General features: G+C 33.1%; 1 protein-coding gene across 4 annotated transcripts in view; it reads right to left on the bottom strand.

Moving 5' to 3' along the window:
• The window catches only part of LOC143238871 (troponin T-like), a 33,469-nt gene extending 9,856 nt beyond the window's left edge, over window positions 1-23,613 (bottom strand). The window contains exons 1-10 of one of the 4 annotated variants that reach the window (XM_076479471.1): window positions 23,136-23,613; window positions 19,434-19,476; window positions 11,372-11,401; window positions 10,254-10,280; window positions 7,457-7,505; window positions 6,709-6,825; window positions 4,880-4,966; window positions 3,985-4,176; window positions 2,311-2,532; window positions 929-999 (exon numbers count right to left, since the gene is read on the bottom strand). In XM_076479471.1, coding sequence (XP_076335586.1) covers window positions 929-999; window positions 2,311-2,532; window positions 3,985-4,176; window positions 4,880-4,966; window positions 6,709-6,825; window positions 7,457-7,505; window positions 10,254-10,280; window positions 11,372-11,401; window positions 19,434-19,456 — 818 coding nt within the window. In that variant the 5' untranslated portion in view covers window positions 19,457-19,476; window positions 23,136-23,613. Of the gene's footprint in view, window positions 1-928; window positions 1,000-2,310; window positions 2,533-3,984; window positions 4,177-4,879; window positions 4,967-6,708; window positions 6,826-7,456; window positions 7,506-10,253; window positions 10,281-11,371; window positions 11,402-19,433; window positions 19,477-22,999 lie in introns of all 4 variants that reach the window. The other 3 variants (XM_076479472.1, XM_076479474.1, XM_076479475.1) reach the window with 3 other exon arrangements.
• Window positions 23,614-23,880: the final 267 nt, after the last annotated feature.

Below are 23,880 nucleotides of genomic sequence, written 5' to 3'. Positions count from 1 at the left end.
AATCAGTTGAAGTACTACAATAACTGATAAACAATTAAAACAATAATACAACATATTTGGTTTTAACTTTATTTGTACTTTCAAGAAAAAAAACAAATATCACTACCACACAGACTGAAAACTTTAAAATAAAATAAAAAAACACGTGAAAAGATATTGTTATCACACATTGACCACACCCTGAAGTTAGAATACTGTAACATTACAGCATTTCGGTTGGATAAACCTGAGTTAAAGTTAAGTATGTCTCTTTTGAGTAAAACTATCATCACCGAACATAATATATTTTTTCTAGTTACATTTTTATTAATTTAACTTGAATAGTTTATAATTATAGATCTGACATTTGTAATAAAAATCACTTCGAATGCAGACGTGTTTTTTATCTCTCACAAATATCAGGCCTATTATATTTTGGTATTTAACTAGCATTCAGAATTTAAATCGTAAGTTTTTTAATCTTGAACCAACGTTAGAAGACAATCTATCCGCTATTTATTCAATTGCCACGTCACAGAGGCTCACAGAATGGTTCTGAGATTTTTTTTTTGAAGTTCAAAATTTAAGTTAATAACCCCATTTCTTGACCGATTTCAGTAACTAATTACTCCTATGGCTATAGAAGTCAGCTTTTTTTTTGTTAAACTAGTGTCGTATTATACCAATGATGTACATTGCGACTCTAGCAGGCATATACTTTGTTGTACCGTTCTCATATCTAAATAGCGACATCTTTGAATACATTCAGGAAGTATTTAGAAGTAGACAAACGATCAGGTAAACAAACTTAAAATATTATGGTTTCGCTTACTGATAACATTGATTCGTAAAAACGAGAGTTTATTTCTAAGACTTTAGAGCCTTTAATATAATAGGGTAGCTCTTCTAAGTACCTTTATGTGTATCACTAATGATTATTTATACTCACTCAGGATCCAATCCTTTCTTCAAAGCCTTGTTTCGATTGATCTGTCTCTGACGCTCAGACAACTCCTTTAACTACAGTAAATATATTTTACTTAGAACTTAGATCCTTAATCAACTATTATCGTTTCAGCTGTAAAAACACATTTAATATCGGTCCATTTCATTTTTATAATGTTTTTAAACCAGACGTTTATAAGTTTAAAAAGAAACAGTGTTTTGATGCCAAATTAAACGGGGACCTTTAACGAGTGTTTTTAATTGTTGTCGGGATCACGTGGATTCGATCCAACCAATAACATACATACACATTTCTACAACTTCATCCGCTAGTGCTTTTGCGCTTAAGTTTTTTTATATAATAAGTAATGAATATACCAAATAAAGAAAATCACCCATTAACCGAAGCTGCAATAAACATCCTTCTGTAATTTATCAATGAATATCAAAATTATCAAAATAGCTTTGATTACTTTTAATCATACGCTATCATCTCATACATAATACAGAAACTCATGACTTCGTAAAGCATACTATACAAACCCCAGAAATAACACAATAAATGGCACGACATTGCCAGGTGATTAAGGCACTCGATTCGCAATCTGATTGGGGTTCGAATCCTCGAACAACACATTTAAGCCATGTGATCATTATAATTTTACAGTCAATCCCACTATTCGTTAGTAAAATAGCAGCCCAAGAGTTGGTGATGGGTGGTGATGACTAGCTGCATTTTAGTTTTGTACTGCTAAATTAGGGTTGGCTAGTTCAGACATCCCTCGTGTAGCTTTGTGTAAAATTCAAACAAACATTATAAATGGGCCACCTGTCACTAAATCTTACACATCACCTGGAATAAGTTATAATAAATGTATTAAGGAGAGATAAAGAGGTCGAGTTTGTACCTCACTCTTTCAGACTGAGACCAATACTACGGCAAAGAGTGACACATGAGGAACATGCAACTTTAAACTTCAATCGTTTCTTTTTACTAGAATGATCATTACTGTCCACTCCTACCAGGCGCGTCAGCGGTAATTTAATGGAATTGCAAAGCTAAAATCTGGGGTTCGATTCCTCGCAGACAGCCCACTGAGTAGATTTGTGCTAAAAATAACATTACAGTATGAAAGAATCACCCTTAATGTATTATTTTTGATGAAGTTGTAAGTGTTGGTTTATAACATAAACTAAGTTTTCGAATCTTGAAGTTCTATTCAGAGCTCATGCTTAAAATAAGTTTTAACCTTTCCACTTAACACTCTAGTTATTAATATAATTTCAGTGTGATCACTGTACTCATTTTTAAGTAGAAAAATTAGCTATTATTTATAAGAACATTTTCTAATTTCTCAACTAGAAGACGACACGTGACAAACTAACATCATATTCTTGACGTTTCTGACGTTCTTCCAGATCATATTTTTCAGATTCCAAGGTCGAGATCTTGGCCCACAATTCCTGAGCCTTTTGTCGAAGATCTTCAATTTTCAGTCCCTCAAGCTCAAGAGGCTTAACTCTGTACTGCAAACAAATCCTTTTGTCTTCTTCTAACTGTTCTTTCGTCTTACCCATCTCGCCTCGAGCGTACATAATGTTGGTAAACTGGAAATCAGACCAAAAACAAGCATTCAAGTTTAGTCGTAGATGGACTTTGACAAATATTTGTTACACGTTGTGCGAGAAAAATCAACTATTATTAGCAGTTGTACTTAACAAAGGGATATTAGTATTGGCTCGTGCTGTTACTTGAATGTTTTGATCAATAAAGGGGAAACTGTTTAAAGATAGTAACATAAAATTATACCATTAAAAATTTATGATGCATAAAAAACAACTTTTAATAAGTGAACTGTAAGCCGACCTGGAAACGTAAGAGCATATACAATACTAAACTTTCTACAAAATCAAAATTTATTTTTCGTTTTCCCTGAATATTTGTTGTTTCATTTCCTTCATCACCAATATTAGACTCGTGCCTTCCTGAGTATTGTTTTAATATTAATCATCCAATCTTTAGTCAGATAAAAGCAGCATTTTTTTTCTCTTTAAAATACCAATAATTAAGCATACCAAGAAAAGTGTGATAATAGGAAAGCCTTCAAATGTTTTTAATCTCGTATTTTGTTTAATGATTAAGATTATGGCCATAGAATTGATTTATTTTTACTGAAGAAACGATAACATAAATTTATAAATATCAGGTCACAACTTTTATTGTATTTATTTCATACCTAGCCATAGTTTAAGAGGTATGGTAATTTTTGCATCATTTTGATGTTTTTGTTGTACAATATAATACAATACGTGAAAGTTATCCATTATCGAGTAAAAACAATTATTTTACAAAAAAAAAATTGTAAAACACTAACATGGTTATTATAATGAGTTAATAAAACGGATAAAACAGTTAGAAAATCTCTCATAACACCCTATTTGGTTCTTTGGGTGACAAACCTACTTTACGAACTTTCATAACTACTCAGTCGTTCCTGTTAATGTGAATGTGGGGCAAGCAAAGTGATGTGTCATATTTTATTGACCCGGCATGGCCAGGTGGTTAAAGCACTTGACTCGTATTTCGCGGGTTCGAATCCCCGTCACACCAAACATGCTCGCCCTTTCAGCCATGGAGGCGTTATAATGTCATGGTCAATCCCACTATTCGTTGGTAAAGAGTAGCCCAAGAGTTGGCGGTGGGTGGTGATGACTAGCTGCCTTCCCTCTAGTCTTACACTGCTAAATTAGGGACGGCTAGCGCAAATACCCCTCGTGTAGTTTTTCGCGAAATTCAAAATAAACCATATTCTATTTCTTTCGTTAAAAATGTTGCCCCATTTTGAAAGAGCTTGTACGAGTGTACATCTTTCATAATTCTCTTTTGTGGTTACTCCCACTGCCTCACAAATCTAGGTTCAATCTCATAGCGAGTGTTGTTTTTATTATTATTTTGCCTTCTTTGAAAATTCTCTTGATCGGATGTGAATAAATCCATATTTAAATGGTATAAATGGGTAAAAAATAATCAAAGAACAAGTTATCTAACTAAATGCTTGCCTTGTCAAATCCAGAATGGCCAAGAGCAGCTCCAGGACCCTCGTCTCCCTCTTTCTTCTGGATTACAAAGTTCCTCTTGACGGGTTCCTGTATCTTTTGCTTCTCCATGGCTTCTTGCATAGCTTGTCTCTTCCTTTCGGCATCTTCTAAACGTTTTCTCTTGGCTTCCGCTTCCCTTTGCTTCTTCTCTTCCTAAAAGAACAGAAATGGCATAATGAGTATAAGAGCAACTAAAACTAATAACGAGTTGATAGTTATTTGATATTTCTAGATTACGAATGAATCACTGGTGTGAAATCCAGTTGCAAAGTGGAAGCATTTGGCTGGATATTCGGGTTTTACAATGAGAGATTCAAAGTATAAGGAAGCTCAATTTTTTAAGGGGAGGGATATGGTGGCATGCCTCCAGCAAATTAATATAATAATATAATTTACAATTCCTATATGAGTCAAATGTATACCACCCAGTACCCTTGCTTCCGACGCCTTTGAGAATTACGTATATTCTGATGTCTATCAGTTAGTCGGATATTCAATATAAAAGTAACCAGTTATTACGTTTAAGAACTAATTTTCAGGGTTTCAAATGACCAATAATAAAACGTTGTTTTTTTATCTTCCTTACGGCAATGTTATATAGTTGAACCGTTTGGTGGGAATTTTGTTTGTTTTTTAAACTTTAATGGAACTTTACAATCTGTTTTTCTTTCTGCTCAGTAATGTCCACTGCTGGAACAGCGGAAAGTCTTCGAACTTACAACGCTAAGACCAGAGGTTCGATTTCCCTCGGTGGACACAGCACACAGCCCGATGTGGCTTTGCTATAATAAAAACACTCGTTCAGTAATTAAGCCCTCGAGTTGTCAGACAACACAATAAGATGATAACGACTTACCATCTCACGAATCCTTTGTTCCTCTTGACGTTTCTTCATTTCCATCATTTTCTTCTCCTGTTCATATCTTTGAGCTTTTCGTTTCGCCTGTTAAAGTAAAAAATATTGGGGTTGACAATTTTCTGAAATGGTTTCGCATATTCAGCGACGAAGTCCAGCTACTGACTAAAATTTGGTTATTTCAGGTGAACTGATATTCAAGCCTAATGGGAACAGAAAAAAAACAACAACAAAAAACAATAGCTGAACCACGACTTTTAAATGAAAGGGATTTTACAAAGTACTTCTATATCAGAATAAGAGATAAAATGATGACACAGAGCAAACTCTATGTTCTTGAGTTACCCGCCCTCTAGAAAAATATGAAATATTAAAAATTTACACATGAGTAATTGATTTTTTCCTCTTCACGTCTTAATCGTGTTTTAAATATTTATAAAATACTTAAAAGGTTTCTTGAAATCAACTCTCCTCACACCTTGGTTCACCCCTGATAATTTTAGGTGAAAATATTTGCAGTTAAGAAGCCGATTCGAACTATCCTTGCTGAAATATTTTAAATATATAAGTCATTTGAGTAACGAAATTATCGGTACAACTTCAAGTCTCTGGAGTTGAATTTAGTTTTAAGAAGTTCATCCTAACTGAATAAAATAGCCTGCTAATTTGCCAATAAAATTTCGATTCTCATAGTTAACCCTTAAACGGCGGCCATCATTAACTGATACTTTTAGCTACAGCATTCCTGCTGTTTAAGGATTAAATAAGTTGAAAATTTAGTTAGTATTTTACAATGTAAATATAAACTTACTATGAGTATCTAATCTGATATGTTTTGTAATGGATTTACTATTATATAATTATTTTAATATTGATGTTTGTTTTAATTAAATATATATTTATAAATGCATGTTAATTATAATGTTAAATGTCTATTACGAAATTCCTGATTTTTTACTAAAGTTGCAAATAATTCTTGAGTGTAAGAATTAACAATGAACTATGTGTGTATGCAGATATTAGTGACTGACAGTACTGTTGCCAATAGGATTAACGCTTATTAATCGAGAAACTACAGATATTTAACCAGGAAAGTTTAAAGATTAATATTACAAACCGTTTAACTTCAGCTGATTAACTTTGGACGTTAGTATTTTAACGAAGACACTGTATAACTTTGGGCAAAACTCACGTGTGAAGAGCTAGCTAGCTCCCCATTAAGTGAATTGTACCTGTGTCAACTGATAATTAATTCGTGAATCCTCGATATCGAGGAAGTTCCGGATCGGATAGAAGGCTCAATATGTTTGTAAGTTTGTAAAACGGTTGTATATAAATCATTATTTATAACAACCACTTGTAATAACCGTTATTATAAATTATTTTGTTTATATATTAAAATGTATTTGTCGACAAACATCATAACTTTGATACATCTCTACATTTAATTAACTTTAAATTAAAATCACCATTTAACTCAGTTTCAGGATACTTGAAATTGTAATACCTAACATCGTATAAAACTACTATTAAAACTAGTCTATGATCACTATGTACTAATAGTTTAAATTTAGGTCCACTGTCATGAGAAACTGGTTCTCTCTCAGACACATCACTTCCTGTTATTATAGACAAACCAAGAAACGTTAAGAATATTCAATATTTAGAAGAGAGAGAGAACATTGTTACAGAAATATTAGTAACTCGCTCACTTATACTTGTTATAATTTACCTATTTTTACTTTTATTTGTTACAGTTTACCGACGAAATTAAACAGTCTTGTTTATCTATCATCCGTTGTTTCCCATATAATTAAAGGTTATCTCACCTGTCTTTCTTTAAGTTTCTTCAGTTCTTCCTCTTCCTTCTGCCTCTGGATACGTCTTTGTTCCATGTACTCTCTCCACATGGCTTCTTCCTCTTCCTTCTTCTTCCGCATCTTCTCCTAGTTTTGAATTTTGGTAAGTAAAACATAAAAACTTGTTACCAAATAAAAAGAGAGTTAAACTGAGCTGAATCCTATCGAAGGAGTTTTGGTTATAATCGAAAAGAAACCAACATTTTTTTAGTGTAGCTGTTACCGTTTCGCAGCATTATGTTTTAAAACAAAAGTTGTTATAATTCATTATGCATATCAGTGTGACAATTAAAATGCTTATGCATGTTTTTTTGTTAAATCCGAACGAAATGATCTCATCCATTACTGTTTCGCGTACAGCTGTGTACAAATGCACGAGTTTAGTATTAATGTATCCATATCTCCTCTTAAATACAAAAAAAAAAAACCGTCCTAGTTTATGCTTTGCTGTAATACAGTTATATTTTACTGGTGAGGCTAAAATGATGAAATAAATAACTTTAAAACGTTTACTTTCTAAACAAACATTTTTATTTACATTCTCCCGAGATAGAGTGGTTACTTTCTATTTTAGTTTTTAAACAATTTTCGACTCGCTGTATTTACAGCTAAGTAACTAATACAAGTTCTGGTGAGTTCATACCTTAAAAAACAAATATCGATTTGTTTCAGTTGTTGTACAAAACTGATTTATTAGAAAAAAATAATTTAAACTTACTTCCATTGCCATTTCCGCCTCTGATACTTGAGGAGCTGCTTGTTGGGTGCTATTGTTTAGAGGCAATTCACACAAAAAAAGAAAGTTGTACAAGTGAGGCCTAATTATAACTTCCGTTTCAGTAAGTTTATTGAACATTGTTTAAGTAAACATTTATTGTATATTCTTGATATGATAACAAATATTCAATATAAAAGAAACAAACAACACTTAGAAAGTTAAAAACGAAGGATTGTGAAAAAAATATGATAGAACTTCTTGACAAAATTCAGTAATAATTACAACACTATGATGCAAAAGTTACCATATGTTGCTGTAAAGTATTACATATCTTTCGAAACCAACAATAATAACACTTTTGAAAAGAAAGATGTTGTTATTAAAGTACTAACTCGTTTATATGTATTTACATTTAGTAATATTTCATTATTACTCGTTTATATGTGTTTACATTTAGTAATATTTCATTATTACTCGTTTATATGTGTTTACATTTAGTAATATTTCATTATTTCTATCAATTTTTATACTCACCTAATGATAAGAACCTATGGCTAAAAACGGTTACTTATTAAAAACAGTACAAAACGCCAGATGAAAATCAGTGCATTAGTAACTGAACTGTTCAATAATATAAAACAGTTTCAAATTATGTCAAATCATTCATCTCCATGCGGTCTAATATCATCTGGCGTGAATAAATTTAAAATTTAGAAAAAAAATTGTTTCATTTATAGACAATTGAAGAAGAAATAAAGATTAAATACCTAGATTCGTGGTTTTAGTTGTTGTTTTTTTCTGTTCTATAGTAAATATTGTATTTTAAATCCGAGATAATAAACAGGAAAATAAAAATAGATAATGGAAGACACAATAAACCATAAATAACCTTTCAACATGAAAAGGACATTTCGAGCTGTTAGTAAAAGTGCGGCATTGGCGGGATTTAACAAACAACAATAACTTGTGGTTGATCACAGATAACACTCGATGTTTCAGTTCATCAAAACAAAAAAACGTTAGCTAAATTGTTTAGTCAATCATGTTTGTTTTGAACAACTAGCTGACACTTAATTATACTTATTACAATACATTAGCAAAAGGCCTGTTATATTTCTGATACAATATTATTACTCAGTTGCTTAGGGGTTCTTTTTTTTCCTTCGAGAAGAAGATTGCATAATAAACAGTATTTCAATAACTTTTATTGTCGTACCCATTACTGATGAAGCCCAGCATGGCCAGGTGGTTGAGGCACTCGACTAGTAGTCTAGTCTAGTACCCCAAGACCTGGCGGTGGGTGGTAATGACTAGCTGTCTTCCCTCTAGTATTCCACTGCTAAAATAGGGATGGCTAGCGCAGATAGCCCTCGTGTAGCTTTGCGCGAGATTCAAAACGAACGAAACCAACCATTGCTGACGACACATGTTAAATATATAAGAAAAAAATAAAAAAATAAAGTAAAATAAAAAAATAAAAGTAATAACGGAAAAAATAAAAAAATGAAATATAAATGAAACATAATAAATAAGACAATACACGGACATTGCCCTGAAAAGGGCCGGAGTACTGTGGGTTACCCAAAAGCACTACAACAACAACACAGTAGTATCCGACATGAAAGTTAGGGATGGAGGAAGAGGTCTTGTGCACCTGACCCTCCTGAGTATTTAAAAATTCAACATACCTAAATATCCACAAAGAAGAAGCGTGCGAGATGATGACATATTGCGCTCTACACAAAGACCATCATCAGCCTCACCGTGAAACGACAAATCCGAAAGTAGTCGGAACACTATATAACCCATTTGTTCACCACATGGAAGTCATAATGTGGTTGAAAAAACTATTTCACACTCTTATTATTATTCTTGAAAAACCTCTAATGGACTGAATAAACAATATTGTTTTAGAAATATAATAGGCCTATTACTGATGTCTTACGACAAGTATAATAAATTATAATCATGCTTTGCCATCTTAGAAAAAACGTTAACACATGATAACAAATGTCATACTTTTTCAAATTCTTTCGACAATGTATGACCTAAAACATAATTGATAAAAAGAGTAGATTTTGTGCTGCATTACATTTATGAAAATGATCAACAACTTGTAATTAAAAAAATAGAATAAAAACAAATAATCGCCTATCGATGTCATGAAAATTTATTTTTATGTTATGTCTGTTTATAATTATTGTTGAAAATGTTCGCCATCGTTCTTTCTTTAAATTCTGTGATAGTATTATTTTAAAATACGAATAAGAACGTGGTGAAGGAATTGAAGGTTGAAATAAAGTTTGCACTAAAAGAATTAATTTTCGCCGTTCGAGAAAATATAGAAACTATTTTTACACAATTTTCACCTAGAAAAGTATTTCATCAAGTTATAATGACGCTCTTTAAAAAAACCAACTAAAATGAAATATAGATTTATAGTTTGTCATCTTTTATGATGTTTTTAATGATACAGTTATCTGAAAATACTGATTAAAAACAATCGCAATATAGTTTATAGGCGCTCCGAAAAATATAGTACGGTTTTCTTCATTCGAACAATTTTAAAATGATAAGTTATCCTTAATCACCCAGGAAATCAGGGTTAGGTTACGAAGAAGGTTAATGAACCGCTCACTTGGGAGTCAACAGTTCATAACAGAAATTTAAAGTTCACATTTGCCATCCGCTAAACTGCATGACAAAAAAAAACTTTCCATGCATGAGGGGATATACGAACGACACTGCATGTTTAAGCTGTAGCCCAGTGCAATAACAGGGACATTCTTTCACTTACTCAGGTTTCTTCTGCTGAGATGAGGACCTAGGGAAAAATTGAGGTAAAAAATTTTGAAAGTCAGAAAGACAATAAGTGAATGAAATTAGATGAGGACCTAGGGAAAAATTGAGGCAAAAATTTTGAACGAAAGTCAGAAATAAAGTAAATGAACGAAATTCCATCATTTAGATGACCCGAGTGACGTCACGTTAGTTAACTGCTTTATGGTTTTTAAATAAAATTAACCCCTTTACGTTATTATTAAGACAAAGTAATAAATACACAGAAAAATAGTGCTAAAGTTATATTAACAAACGTTTTTTGGCGCAGCTTTCAAACTAGAGAATACGGCGAATAATGCTTTGAAGTCAATTTGAAACAAATTTAGGCTTAATTGAAATGTTATAATCTAATCACAATACTTTTTAAAACAACTTTTGCAGTCAATAATATAATAACTTTTAAAAATTTTTGTGGGATATTTACAATTCAAAAAGTTTAGAACCACTGAACTATCAAAAAACCTAATGACGGCCTGGAAAAAGTAAAAAAATAAAATATACTGTATGAGGATAGAAAACGACCTCGTATCTCTGTATTTATTTTACGATACAGAGTATTAAATTTAAGCACATTTCTCTTCCCATGTTCCTTCGTTTCATTTCCTGAACTCGAGTTTAAAGTTGTTTTTTTATCTTTCTTTCTTTTATTTACAGAAAAATTACGTAGCTTCACTAGTAACTATTCTCATCGTTACCTTTCAGCTGGTTCTGTTAGGAAAATGCAGTAAAAAGTATTTGAAAATAACATTTTCTAATATCTGAAGCATCACAGATTTAACGGACATTTTGCTTAATATATATGTAAAAACGGCTGGTTTGGGTTAAGAAAAACAAGTTGTTAAACTTGGACTTTTTTTTTCCCATCGTTTCGTTACTAAGGCAAAGATCACAGTGTCGAAGAAAAATGTAATCAAATATCGTGTGATGAGGCAACATTGAAAACGAAAGTGCCTTTACTATTATTTCGAATTAATTCATTTAAAAATTCTATGTCACTTTGACTAACCATAGTTATTGTTAGATGTTTTAACAAAACAACTAATTTACAAGAGTACTTCACGTGAAAGAACTTACTTAACTTCTTCCTCCTCCTCCTCTTCCTCACTGTAAGAAACGAAAATAAAAATAAATTATTAAAGCACCAATTTTACAACTCTTTATTTATCGTTTTTCGTGTTGTTTTTTCAGAGATAAAAGATATAACATGTCCAACAAAACTTACTGTTACATATTTGTGTTTTCTGTATTGGCATTTATTATTAGCGTAGTAGAAGCAAATATTGAGGCCCGCTATAGCTAAGTGGGTAAAGGCGTTCGACTCCTATTCTGAGGGTCGCGGGTTCGAATGCCCATCGCACCAAACATGCTCACACTTTCAGCCGTGGGGGCGTTATAATGTTTCGGTCATTCTCACTATTCATTGGTAAAAAGAGTAGCCCAAGAGTTGGCGGTGATGATTAGCTGCCTTCCCTCTAGTCTTACACTGCTAAATTAGTAAATGGCTAATGCAGATAGCCCTCGTGTAGCTTTGCGCGAAATTCAAACCAAAACCAAACCTTTAAATGTATATGTTTCATTATAAATTCTAAAGGTCTTATTAATATGATTGAAGCTTTGTTTAATATACCACTGCCAGCTGATGCTGTAAATTTAGGCTTATTACACAGTAATGTTGTAAATATGTGGAATATTACATTTTGATATTTGGAAACCCTGAAAATCGCTTTTCATAAAATCGTATTCTAAATAAATGAATAACGAAAATTTACTCGCTATACGCACGTCAAATAAGACTATTTCTTATATTATGTTAAGAAGCCCCAATTTGCAATCGGACCAATGTTTAACAAAGGGCAAAGGGGCAGAAAGTCCGTAAAATAAGAATCTGAATATTCATATAGAGGGGGAGCCCACAACCAACCACCAGAATTAATTTGGCCATGAGCTTAAGTTTGGTAGTTGTCTATTATTTGAGATTCAGCCCAAAGACATATTGTTGAACTACTAGCACAACCATAATACGCGTTATTGAAATGCACCTGTAAGCGTCAAATGATTTCTTTTTCTGGCTCTCAACGCTTTCTCCAGTTTTTAATTGTCTCTCCCCTCCCCCACCCTCAGTTCCTACGCCTACATGTAATGTTTAATTATTCCAAAATTCTAGGTATTTGTATACTTTTAGATAGGAGAGAACTAGGAATTGAAAACAGTTGGGGAAATTATTTTTGCACCACCCTTCTAATGAGCTTCAAGAATTCATGAAAAAACTACGTAGGTAGAGTCTTGGAAGTTTCTCTTTACGAATAATTTCCCCAGAAACAAGTTCTGAATGAAACCTGTTGATAACAGGCTTCTTGACAGTCGTATCATCAGTTGGTATAAAGTTCAGCCTCAACTCTTGGTGCCTCAGTTGAAAGCCCGCGAATTTATAACAGTAATTTATAGTATTTGATTGCAGAGGTGAGCCAACACAAATAGCCCATTGTGGATTTTTAACACCCCTACCCCTAAAGTGTTTCAGCGGTAAGTCTGAGGAATTATATCACTCAAAATCGGACTCGAAACCCACGATGGGTCGTGACAGATAGCTCACTGTGTAGGTTGGAAAACAAACAAGCAATAAACAATCAAAATGGGCAATGTTCAGAAAAAAATTTAGAAATTCCATTAGTTTTAAGTTATTCGAATGGTAACAACCTTTATTAGACGCAAAAATCTTACGAGAAATATTCAGTTCTTTCCTTTAAAACGCATTAAATAATTTATTAATCTCAAACATTTCTTGAGGGATTTTTATCACAGATGTTTCATTCGAAGCTTTTTTTTAAAACAACTAACTTCATTAAAAAATTCTTCTAGACCCTCTAGTAGATTCTTCACTCAAAATTACTTATCTCCCGCTGGTACAACGGATGGTACAAGTCTACGGATTAATAATGCTAAAATCAGGGATTCGATTCCCCACTGTGGACTCAACAGATAGCCCAAGGTGGCCTTGCTCTAAGAACACACACACACAAAATCATTTAAATCTTCAAAAGGAGAAAAAATATATTAAAATGATTTGTTAATATAAATTTTATTAATAATTTTATTGGACATTTCCATAAGTATTTGTCCGGTATGGACGATCACGAGTTCAAATCCCCGTCACACCAAACATGCTCATCCTTTAAGCCGTAAGGGCGTTATAATGTAACGAACGATCCCAATATTCGTTGTTAAAAGGGTAACCCAAGAGTTGGCGGTGGATAGTGATGACTAGCTGCCTTCTCTCTAATCTTACACTGTTAAATCAGGGATAGTTAGCGCAGATAGCCCTGGTGTAGTTTTGCGCGAAGTTAAAAAACACATTTTTGAAATAACATTCACTTTTCTAAAACATCTGAGACTTCGCTATACCGTTAATATTTGATATAACCAATCAAAAGAAAATATTTACCCCATTAACAATAAAGTTAGTGGAAAGTTGGACATAAAGAGTGGTTGAAATAAGATTTCGTCAACATGTCAGGGCAATGTGGCTCCTAGAGTGTCATTAGTACATGGTACTTCAGTAGTTCTAGCCATGTTGCATTGTTGTTCAAAGTTTAAGAAGAATGACGAAAAATTAAGAATTAACTATTCATGTAACATGGAATCTCAAATAATTAATTCATAACTTTAGTGTAGAAATAAATTGAAGACATTTCTGTTCATGAAGGAAGCCATGAAAGCTAAAAATATATTTTTCTTCTCGAAAGCAAGTTGTTTCCCTTAGCCAGCAGTTCTCTGATAATGCATTGTTTATTTGTTTCCATGGCTGTTTCTTTTCTTTTCTTGTATTTCCTTTTACTGAGAGGGAAGAGTGCCGTCGAAGAATTTCACATGTGAACTCAAAATCACGACTATTTTGGGTTCCCGTGTCTTGGAAACAAGGGCACCTTTAGGGGAACGTTTCAAAAACAACAAAACAACTGCAGCTAATTTTAAAGATCTCATTACCGAAAGAGAATTTAGCTGAGAAAGCGAGAAATTACGGAATCGGAACAAATTCCAGATTGCTCAGTGGCTCCCTCTCGAAACGTCGCACTTAAAAGTAGTAAATGATCAATATTAAATTTTAAATACCTCACGCATTTATGAGTAAAATTAGACCACTCTCAATATCTACTATATCTTCTACACATTTTTATATTTTAATTTACGGATAAACAGTTACGATTATTAGGGACGTAAATTGTTGGACGACCCGGTTGATCCAAACATTGATAGTAGATTTACGATATTTATTTTATCCGTAGACCTTTTGATTCTTATTTTAAGTGTGCGAGTGGGAGGGGAGATGTTGGTATGGAGAAACTAGAAAGTTTATTCCGAGGAGTAGCATTTTTACCTATGTTTTAAACACCTTTTAGGATCTCCGTTTTTCATCTTTCACATTTCTATCCCGTAGGATCAAGTCAACGTGATTTAGTGGTTAGCATTTTTAGAACATAATTCCAAGGATTCACCTTCATGATCCATTGTTGCAAACATTCGGTCCTCACTTTGGGACCGTTGAAGCATTATAAAAGTGACAAAAATTTTCACTATTTTGTGAGGTAAGAGTTAACGGTTGGTGCTGTTTATTACTTACCTATCAGTTCAGCATTACAGACACATAGCAAAGATAGCCGTTATATAATTTTGCGCGAAATAATAATAATAAAAAAAAACAAGTCATATTTTTCACCTTTCCTGCAATGAATTTTAAACGTTGTTGGCAATCAAAACTTGAATTTGCAACCCTTTTTTTCCCACATAAAATTTATGTTTTCATGATATCATAAATAAAACTATAATATATCGAGTCATACTTCGCAAAGCCCAACGAAACATGGGCAAAGAAAATATATACATATAAAAACGGTACGTGGAGAAGTCCTTCAATAATAAGGGGTCCCGGCATGGACAGGTGGTTAGGGCACTCGACTCGTAATTTGAGGATCGCGGGTTGGAATCCCTGTAAATACCAAACATGTTTGCTCTTTCAGCCATGAGAGCATCAAAATGTGGCGGTCAATGCCACTATTCGTTGGTAAAAGAGAAGCCCAAGAGTTGGCAATGGGTGGTGACGACCAGCTGCCTTCCCTCTAGTGTTTCATTGCTAAATTAGGGACGGCTAGCACAGATAATTCTCGTACAGCTTTGCGCGAAATTCAAAACAAACCAAATCAATAATAAGGTTACATTATGGCTGAACGTTTGGTTCACTGTCATAACCACCAACTCGTTGACTAATAACGCTTATGAACCGTATATATATATATATATATATACATACACACACTAACACAGATTTTAATGTTTTCGAACGTCATATTGTCGGGGCATTGGCAGACATTGATGCTCTCTTCTGTCTCAGACGTTTATTGAAGATTCAGAGAAAGTAAGTTGTGTACAAGAAATGATCCCTACACAGATAGAAGCTACGTCAGAACAAAAGAGTGAAATCCGCTGGTAGGAGATGTTTTCCTTAACAACTAATGACGTAATGATTTTAGATAATCTGCAGTACAAGAAGATGTAATACAATCTGGAACAAGGGCCAAGAATCCCAGAAGATTTACTTTGGTACAGAACTGTATTTTCCTCTAAAATTAAAAAAACAACAATGATGCTATAATTAGCACGAGAAAGGAGAATGTAATCTGAACTTTTTGTGCTCATTGTTGTATCAGAACTTTTGGAGCCTAGGCTTACATTTAGTTTTTTTTTTGGTAGATAAATGTTTTGGGTAACTTACAGTTTGAGTGAGAGATAAATATGTCATAAAAGGAATTACAAAGAAATTAACTTTAATAACAGTTTGTTACAGAATTGAAGCTACTGATTCATCCTGTGGTAGATCATTGGATTTTGGAACTGGCGAGCCATGTTCTAATCCATGCGATACCAAAATAAATATTCTCTGCACTTGATGTAATATAAGAGTGACAGTTAATTGTATAACGTAGATGACGGGTGGTAGGTTGTTGCTGATTGGCTGCATTTTCTCTTGTCAGTAGTACAAATTATGGAATGGTGAAAGACAGCATTAGTAGATGTGCAATAAATACAATATTAGGACTGAAGAGTTGGGTAAATTTTATCTGACAAAACAATGATCATTGGTTGTTATTCTTGTAGGGCATTCGCGGCTCCAAAGTGAGAAGTGCGTTTTTGCTGGCAAATCACGAACCATGTATCATTGAATTCACAGTCAGAGTACTGTAACTAGGCTACGGCCTTCTCTATTAAAAAAAAAGAACCTTTATCGACCTGAGATAACTTCTTGAGAAAGTCTTAGGTATTTTTCAACAATTTTATATATAATCTAACATCCTTACACACACGATACAATCTGGTATATAACGGCTTTTCCGCGATTCATTTTTTGTCAAACTTAAAACAGGAAGTGTATTATGGAATCGTCTAGAAATGTACAAAAAAAGCAAACTATTTTTATTCATATTATTTGCTTGTTTAGATCAAGATTCTCACGTGTTAAGTAGCCTGTTCTGAATAATATAGTTTTATTCCCTGCTGAAGATTCTACACTGTGCCAAAGAAAATTATACCAGATGAAAGAAAAAGAACACAGTAATTAACGAGTAAAACTAACAAACACAACCATGACTTCACTCTGTCTTCTTCGTTTATTTCTGTTTTTATGGTGCCTGTCAGATACATTTACATTTTCTTGTATACTTTTCTTACATAAAATCTGAATTATTTTAACCTTAATAAGTTTGTTATTGAAACATACAGAACAAACAATTAAGTTAACGCAGTCAAGGATATGTTCACGCGCGAAATGAAGCTCAGGTTAGACGCATATTTTACAGTTGTTGCGGAAGTAATGTCATCATAGTTTGGTTTAAGTTATGGAAAAAACTTATGATACCAAAGTTCCCAGAAATATATTAATTTTTAAAACTAATGCAACGAGAAACTAGGTGAGAGATCTAATTATCTTGGATAAGAGAGATACGTTGATGTCACGAAGCTTTAATCTTATAGTATTGTTTCTGTTGACTTGTTAATCTTAAAGTTAAACAATGGACTACTGCAAATATCGAAACATGAAATTTAGCGTCATAAGCCCAAGACTTACCGCTTACCCCCTGTGGGTAGGAGCGCTTTATGACGCGGTTTACCATTTAACTTCTTTTTCAAAACGTAGAGTTCACTACGAAACTAAACCTCGAAAATCCCACGCAAGAAGACGAACAGTATGTTACAAGAAGTTATAATGGTAAGTTGCATGTGTTTAATGAAGAACACACGGCTTCAAGTTTTAAATCAATCTCTTCAGTAAAATTCTCTCTTTACGCTTTTACTTACCTTAGTTAGGGCGTTCGACTCGCAATTTGAGGGTCGTACGTTCGAATCCCTGTACCATCGAACATGTTCGCTCTTTCAGCCATGGGGGCATTATGATGCGACGGGAAATCTCATTATTTGTTGGTAAAAAGGTAGTCCATAAGTTGCTTATGGGTGGTAACGATTAGCTGCCTTCCCTCCTGCCCTTCACTGCTAACCTACGGACGGCTAGCGCAGATAGCCCTCCTGTAGCTTTGCGCAAAATTCAAAACAAAACAAATTTTACCTTAAAATATATTAAGATATTACATCGAAACGGGGACAATTCACATAATAACTTTAAAAGTTTCAGACTTCATAAAGAGTGAGCATGGCCTAGTGGTTAACATGTCTGGCTAAGGACTGAAGGGTCTGAAGTTCGAGCTGCGATGTGCTACTGTATACGCTCTGCACTCTCAGCTGTGAGAGAATTATAAATGTGACAATCAGTTTCAATATGTGGTTAACAGTTGCTAACTAGAAATTCTTTCTCTGTCAACTGTTCGAGGTTAGGGATGACTATTCTTCTGCTGTAAGTGGTCTATTATCTGGCCTTTTAGCCCATATATCATATAAAGTGTTGTTCAGATTGAAGAAAGCAGATAATAATATTATAACAAACTGTCGGTAAATAAATAAAGTTGACAATATTAAATTTATTCATAAAAAGAATAAAGCATTTCCAGCTCTTTGTCTACTGTATCATAAAACTTGTTCAAAGAAACGTTTTTAATATTTTTTATGTGCTCATTCAAACTTTTTCCCACATCTTAGTTAAGTTAGTTTGGCAGGACATGCACCGAGAAATTTGAGATGACTTGCAACTCAACATTTTTGGCAACAGTTTCATTCTCGCGCTGGCGGTTCTATTTTATGTCAAAAAAAATGAAAAGAGAAAATAAAAAGATGGCTTTTGTGTCGAACTAAGTCGAATATATAACATGGTTGAACGAAAAAAAAAAGGCTGTTGACTTGGTGTCTTTCTGAAAACATTTCTCCCTGGAAACCTTAAAATAAATTTCTATTCTTTAGAGGAGTTATCCAATTTCTTTTCACAAAACATGAATATTTCCTTATTTAAAGATGTACAGCCTCCAATGTAAACAAAGGTACAATTAATTAAACAAGAGTAACGACAAAAACGAAACACTTACATGATGTCGAAACTACATTGCCATACCAACAGTTAGGCCTATACATCGACAATTTTATATTATAAAATGTTTATCTTCAAGCTGATTGATACTGGACAGATTTAATTCAGTCAATAATTTGAGTTTACTCTAGATTTTGCGATGTTTAATTTTCAAATATAATTAAATGCACTATACACAGGAAAACGCTGATGTTTAGTTTTAACAAGTTTAGTCCGTGACATATCAAGGCCCTGCATGGCCTAGCGCGTAAGGCGTGCGACTCGTAATCTGAGGGGCCCGCGTCGCGCTAAACATGCTCGCCCTCCCAGCCGTGGGGGTGTATAATGTGACGTTGGTAAAGAGTAGCCCAAGAGTTGGCGGTGGCTGGTGATGACTAGCTGCTTTCCCTCTAGTCTTACACTGCTAAATTAGGGACGGCTAGCACAGATAGCCCTCGAGTAGCTTTGTGCGAAATTTCCAAACAAACAAACAAATTGTGACATATCTTCGACCGGAAGAAGGCTTAAGTAAAGAAGTCGAAACTTAGTCACACTATTAGAAACAAGAAAAATCATTCATAAAAGTAATAACACTATATCTTTATCTAGTTTTAATGTATTCGATAAAACACGTACCTGTATCTTTCGTCGTCAGACATTCTTTATTTTCTAAGAAGTTCTAAAAGAAAGAAAGATAAAGAATCAAATTATTCCAGTAAGACTTAGCCTACTTTAGAATTCACATATCAAAATAAATGTATTACGATGACAGAGCTGATGAAAGATACGAATTAAGCTAAAAAGTTCAAATTTAGTTACACTTTAATATATTTTTCTTACTTATTTTGATAATAAGTACCATTAACGTTTTTAAAATATGATTTGCTCTTAAGAATTATTTTTCAAACTGTTTGACATTTTTACCTAGCTATCATGGTTCTGATAACTTAAATAAACATCTTCATTTCGGTAGTTTTTAGAGACGATGTCGTGATCTAAGAAGTGAAAAACATTTATCACGATAATAATTTTTTGTTAGCCTACTAGTAAATCTATTTTAGAAACAGCGACTATGTTTTGAGAAGATTGAACGATTTTTCATAATTTTGAGGGTTTTTTTTTATTATTATTATTACACGGTTCCCTAGATACTTTATTAGTTTTGCTATTATAACAATTTTGTTTTGTACCGTAACGCCTACCTTACGATAGAAGATAAAAAAAGCTCGTGATAAAAGTTATCTAAATCAATAAATTACACTATTTTACACGAACATGCTTGTTTTCATTCAGTTTAGTTCATGTTATGTTCAGAAAACGAATTATATTCAACTTTATGTTCATGTTTCTACGGATAGTTTTTGGTTGCAAAAAATCTCAGGAAGTTCTTGAAAACAAGTCAATCATATCTGTCTTTAATCTCTTCTAAAATCAAGCTATTAATATAGTGGGAATAGGACACCGTCTTTGTCATTTATCTCTTCAACAACTAAACAATTAATGTAGTAAAAATATCAAAGAAAGTTCCCTAAGGTCCTTCGAATTATTTCTTATATTTTATTTCAGAGCACGCACTAGCTAAATATATAGAAATAAAATCACGATTTTATAGTATATTTAAGTAGGCTTAGCTTTTATTGGATTTAGTAATAAATAAATAAGTGATTCGAAGTAGTAGAAACTTTGCTTATTATTGTATATTCTTTTGATAGAATAAGTACATAATCATGCAAAGAGAAGTATTTGTATTTAGTTCGATATCTTCCTTAATGTTGAAGCAACGGATTGGAAAAGGAGGTAATGATGTTTTACACTTTTTTATTTTAAGTATTTATCAGTTTAATAACAACATGGTGAAAAAAAACAATGAGTAAAAGAATTCATGACATAAAACTACAAAAATTAAAATATTCTAATGTTTGATTATTTTATCATGCATGAAATGAAACTGGCAAGATAGAAATAAAGATGTAGGCATTTTTTCCAGCACCTTTTTTGATCTGATATTCTAATTAGTGAGTAATGCGATGACAGGTATTTATAAAAGCCAATGTACCCGAGGTATCGAGATCACTGCGTCCTTATCTGCTTCAAGAAAAAAAAAAAAAGAAGATAAAACCCATTTTATTTTCTTGGAATTCAACAGGAGAGTAAAGGAAAAAGGATCAAAATTTCCAACACAAAAAATCTTATTTGAACTTCAACATTAACTAATATTTCAACATATTATTAAATAATTAAGTGGGAACACGACAATTTAACCCATTCTTATCTACTTTAGTAAGAACCCAATAGTCTAACTCAGTATACAAACTTTTTATCTCTTCTCATATAATTCAGATTAAAACACATGTGTAATCCATACTATTAGACTTCACTAAGAACTCGGTAATTTTACCCCTAACAACTCAGCAATTTAACCTAATGACTCAGTAACTTAACGCACAAGAATCCAATAATTTAAACCATAAGAATATAGTATTTAACTTATAAGAACTCAGTAATTTAACATATTATATATACTCAATAATTTCATAAATTTGAGGCTTTTCAACTGAACTTAATAATTTCATTTGTATAGATTTTGGTGAGAACATAACGATATAATGTACTCTTTTATCAATATGCACGTAATAACTTTTTGTAAAGGTTTCATTATAAACACATTAACTGCATGTTTTCAGAAGTTCACATATAAGTTGCAAATGTGACGAACCTCGTGACTTAAAAGTTCATCTGGTAAAGTGTAGTATAATATCAGTAGTAAACAGAATGTATTTTAACTGACTTAAAACGCCATCTATTTAGGCTTGGCACTCAATTAGAAAATACACAGCAAACAAACTTATGTTATATACAAAGGAAAATAACAAAACTAGAGATCTTGTTGATGTTAAGTGTAGCAGATTGATTGATCTTAAGCACAAAAAAGCATTTGTATACGTTCGAAATATCATTAAAGTATTATAATAATTATAGGTTTTAAGTTTTCTTCTTGTACACTGATTTAACATCAAATACTTGCAGTTTTGTAGTGTTTTCTATTTAGAATTGGTTTCGTTGATTTTAAAGCTACTTTTCAGTTCTGATGTGTATTTTAATCAAAGGTTTTATTAACCATTTAATATTTTAATTGAGTCTCTTAAACGAAATAAATATGATTACTAAATAAAGCTTCTGTTTATCTTTCTTGGAGATGCCAACAATAGATTGGTGAAGTTATCACCAGTGACAAAGTAACATCAAAAGTGAATTTCTCGTGAACACACTTTTTTCTTTTAAAAACTAACAATATTATCCACGTTCTTGCTCTTTTCAATTCCTAAGACCTAGTCACACTTCTAACGAAAACAGTAAATGAAATCAAATAACATTTTTAGCTATCCCCAAGTTACTCAGCTGAAAGCAATAGAATTCAGAGTTGTTCCATCCGCATGGTGGACACGTTGCGCTGAAACTAACTTTCTCTTTGACTAATATGTAGGACATTTAAGAGATACAACGATATTGCGCAAATATTAGCAATCGTCAGAAATGCGAATAAATAATTCGTCGAATAGAAAATAAGAGTCCGTTCATGTGTATTTCTTGTCAAAACCCGTTTTCATTTCCATGAAGATTCGATTATACGTGATTCATGTGTTAAAAAAGCTGTTTCTATGGCAATTTTTACTATAGGAAGGTTTCGTTGACTAACCCTAAGGAACATAGATAAGGAGTATCCTTTTTTATCTTACCCCACCTTTGTATAATAATAGTGCTAGTAACAATGAATACTGCAAACCAAAGCGGAACCTGCCTACCAAAACACGAACATCAGCACAAGAACCTCAAATAATAGTTGTCAACGCAGACGTTATAAAAATTAGTTATTTTAATGGTTCGTATCCGAAAGTCATTAACTAAACGTTATGAAAATCCCAACAATATTTGTTTGTTATTAGACGTATGGCTACACAATAGGCCCGTCTATGCTGTGTCAATCGCAAATACCTAAACCCGATTTTTAGATTCATGCTTACCACTGAACCATCAGGAGCTCCAGCAGTCTTAAATAAACTAAACAAAAAACAAACAAACAAGCAAAAACATTCAGCTACCTTCAGTTATTGTACACTTTAGAATTATAGACGTATAACCTTGCGACATGTATAGCTTATCATACAACAAGAACAACTGAAAACAAAAGGAAAAATGTATACCAGTTGCCATTGTTTTCAAGTCTAACATTTATGAGGCAGGAAGGGTAGAGATTCATGGTAAATAACACTCCTCCCCATCAACACTGAATGCTAACATGAAATTTAGAGACACGTTACATCACTTCTAAATACAAACCTGAGAGTCGACACTAGAGAGTTGTAGGCCGGGTGTGAGTAGGTCTCGTGGTAAAGGTCAGGTTAACTAACCTACGTTATAATATGTTTGCTTCACGTCGGACTTTATAAACGAACAGGTTAGCTTAACCTAGCACCTACAGACACTGAGCTTGGAATGGCCAAATCTCTTGTCTGAACCTTGCACTAATGGTTCTTCACCAAGCTTGTAGAGCCAAGCCCAATTCCCTAGTTTATATTTAGACAACCTCAAGGTAAAATATCGCGGGTGAAATTTAAATAACAATCACGTGCCGAATTGGTCCGTGTGCGTTTGCTTACGTAAGCAGAACTAAACCGAACGCTTCCAGTTTTAGCCGATAAGGTGTGGTTAGAAGGGTTTCGTTTTCATTCCCCATGCGAAGAAGCGTCGAAAGTTTTAAAAAGCCAGGAAACGGAAAAGCGACGCGTTGTATCTCAGAGCAAGTTTCCATCTCTTCGGAAGGAATTCTACCCGGTATCCCAAAGACAAGACGTAAGGAGCCTTATTTGGGCTCTGTGTAACCTAAGAATACAATCCACCTTCATACTCTACTTTGAAAATCCTTACACTTCACGTAAAAAGATCCCAGTTTATTCTAAACCTGCTTATTTATAAATGATAACGAACACTATAAAATGAGGCATTTTGGATAACAACTAATAATCAGCTGTAAATCATTTTTTAAAAGTCATAATTTAATGTTACAGAAGAACTGATGAAATCT

The sequence above is a fragment of the Tachypleus tridentatus genome, chromosome 13 (assembly GCF_004210375.1).
Source record: "Tachypleus tridentatus isolate NWPU-2018 chromosome 13, ASM421037v1, whole genome shotgun sequence".
NCBI lineage: Eukaryota > Metazoa > Arthropoda > Merostomata > Xiphosura > Limulidae > Tachypleus > Tachypleus tridentatus.
The sequence above is the reverse complement of the archived record's forward strand: the minus strand, read 5'-3'. Positions and strand labels throughout refer to the sequence as shown.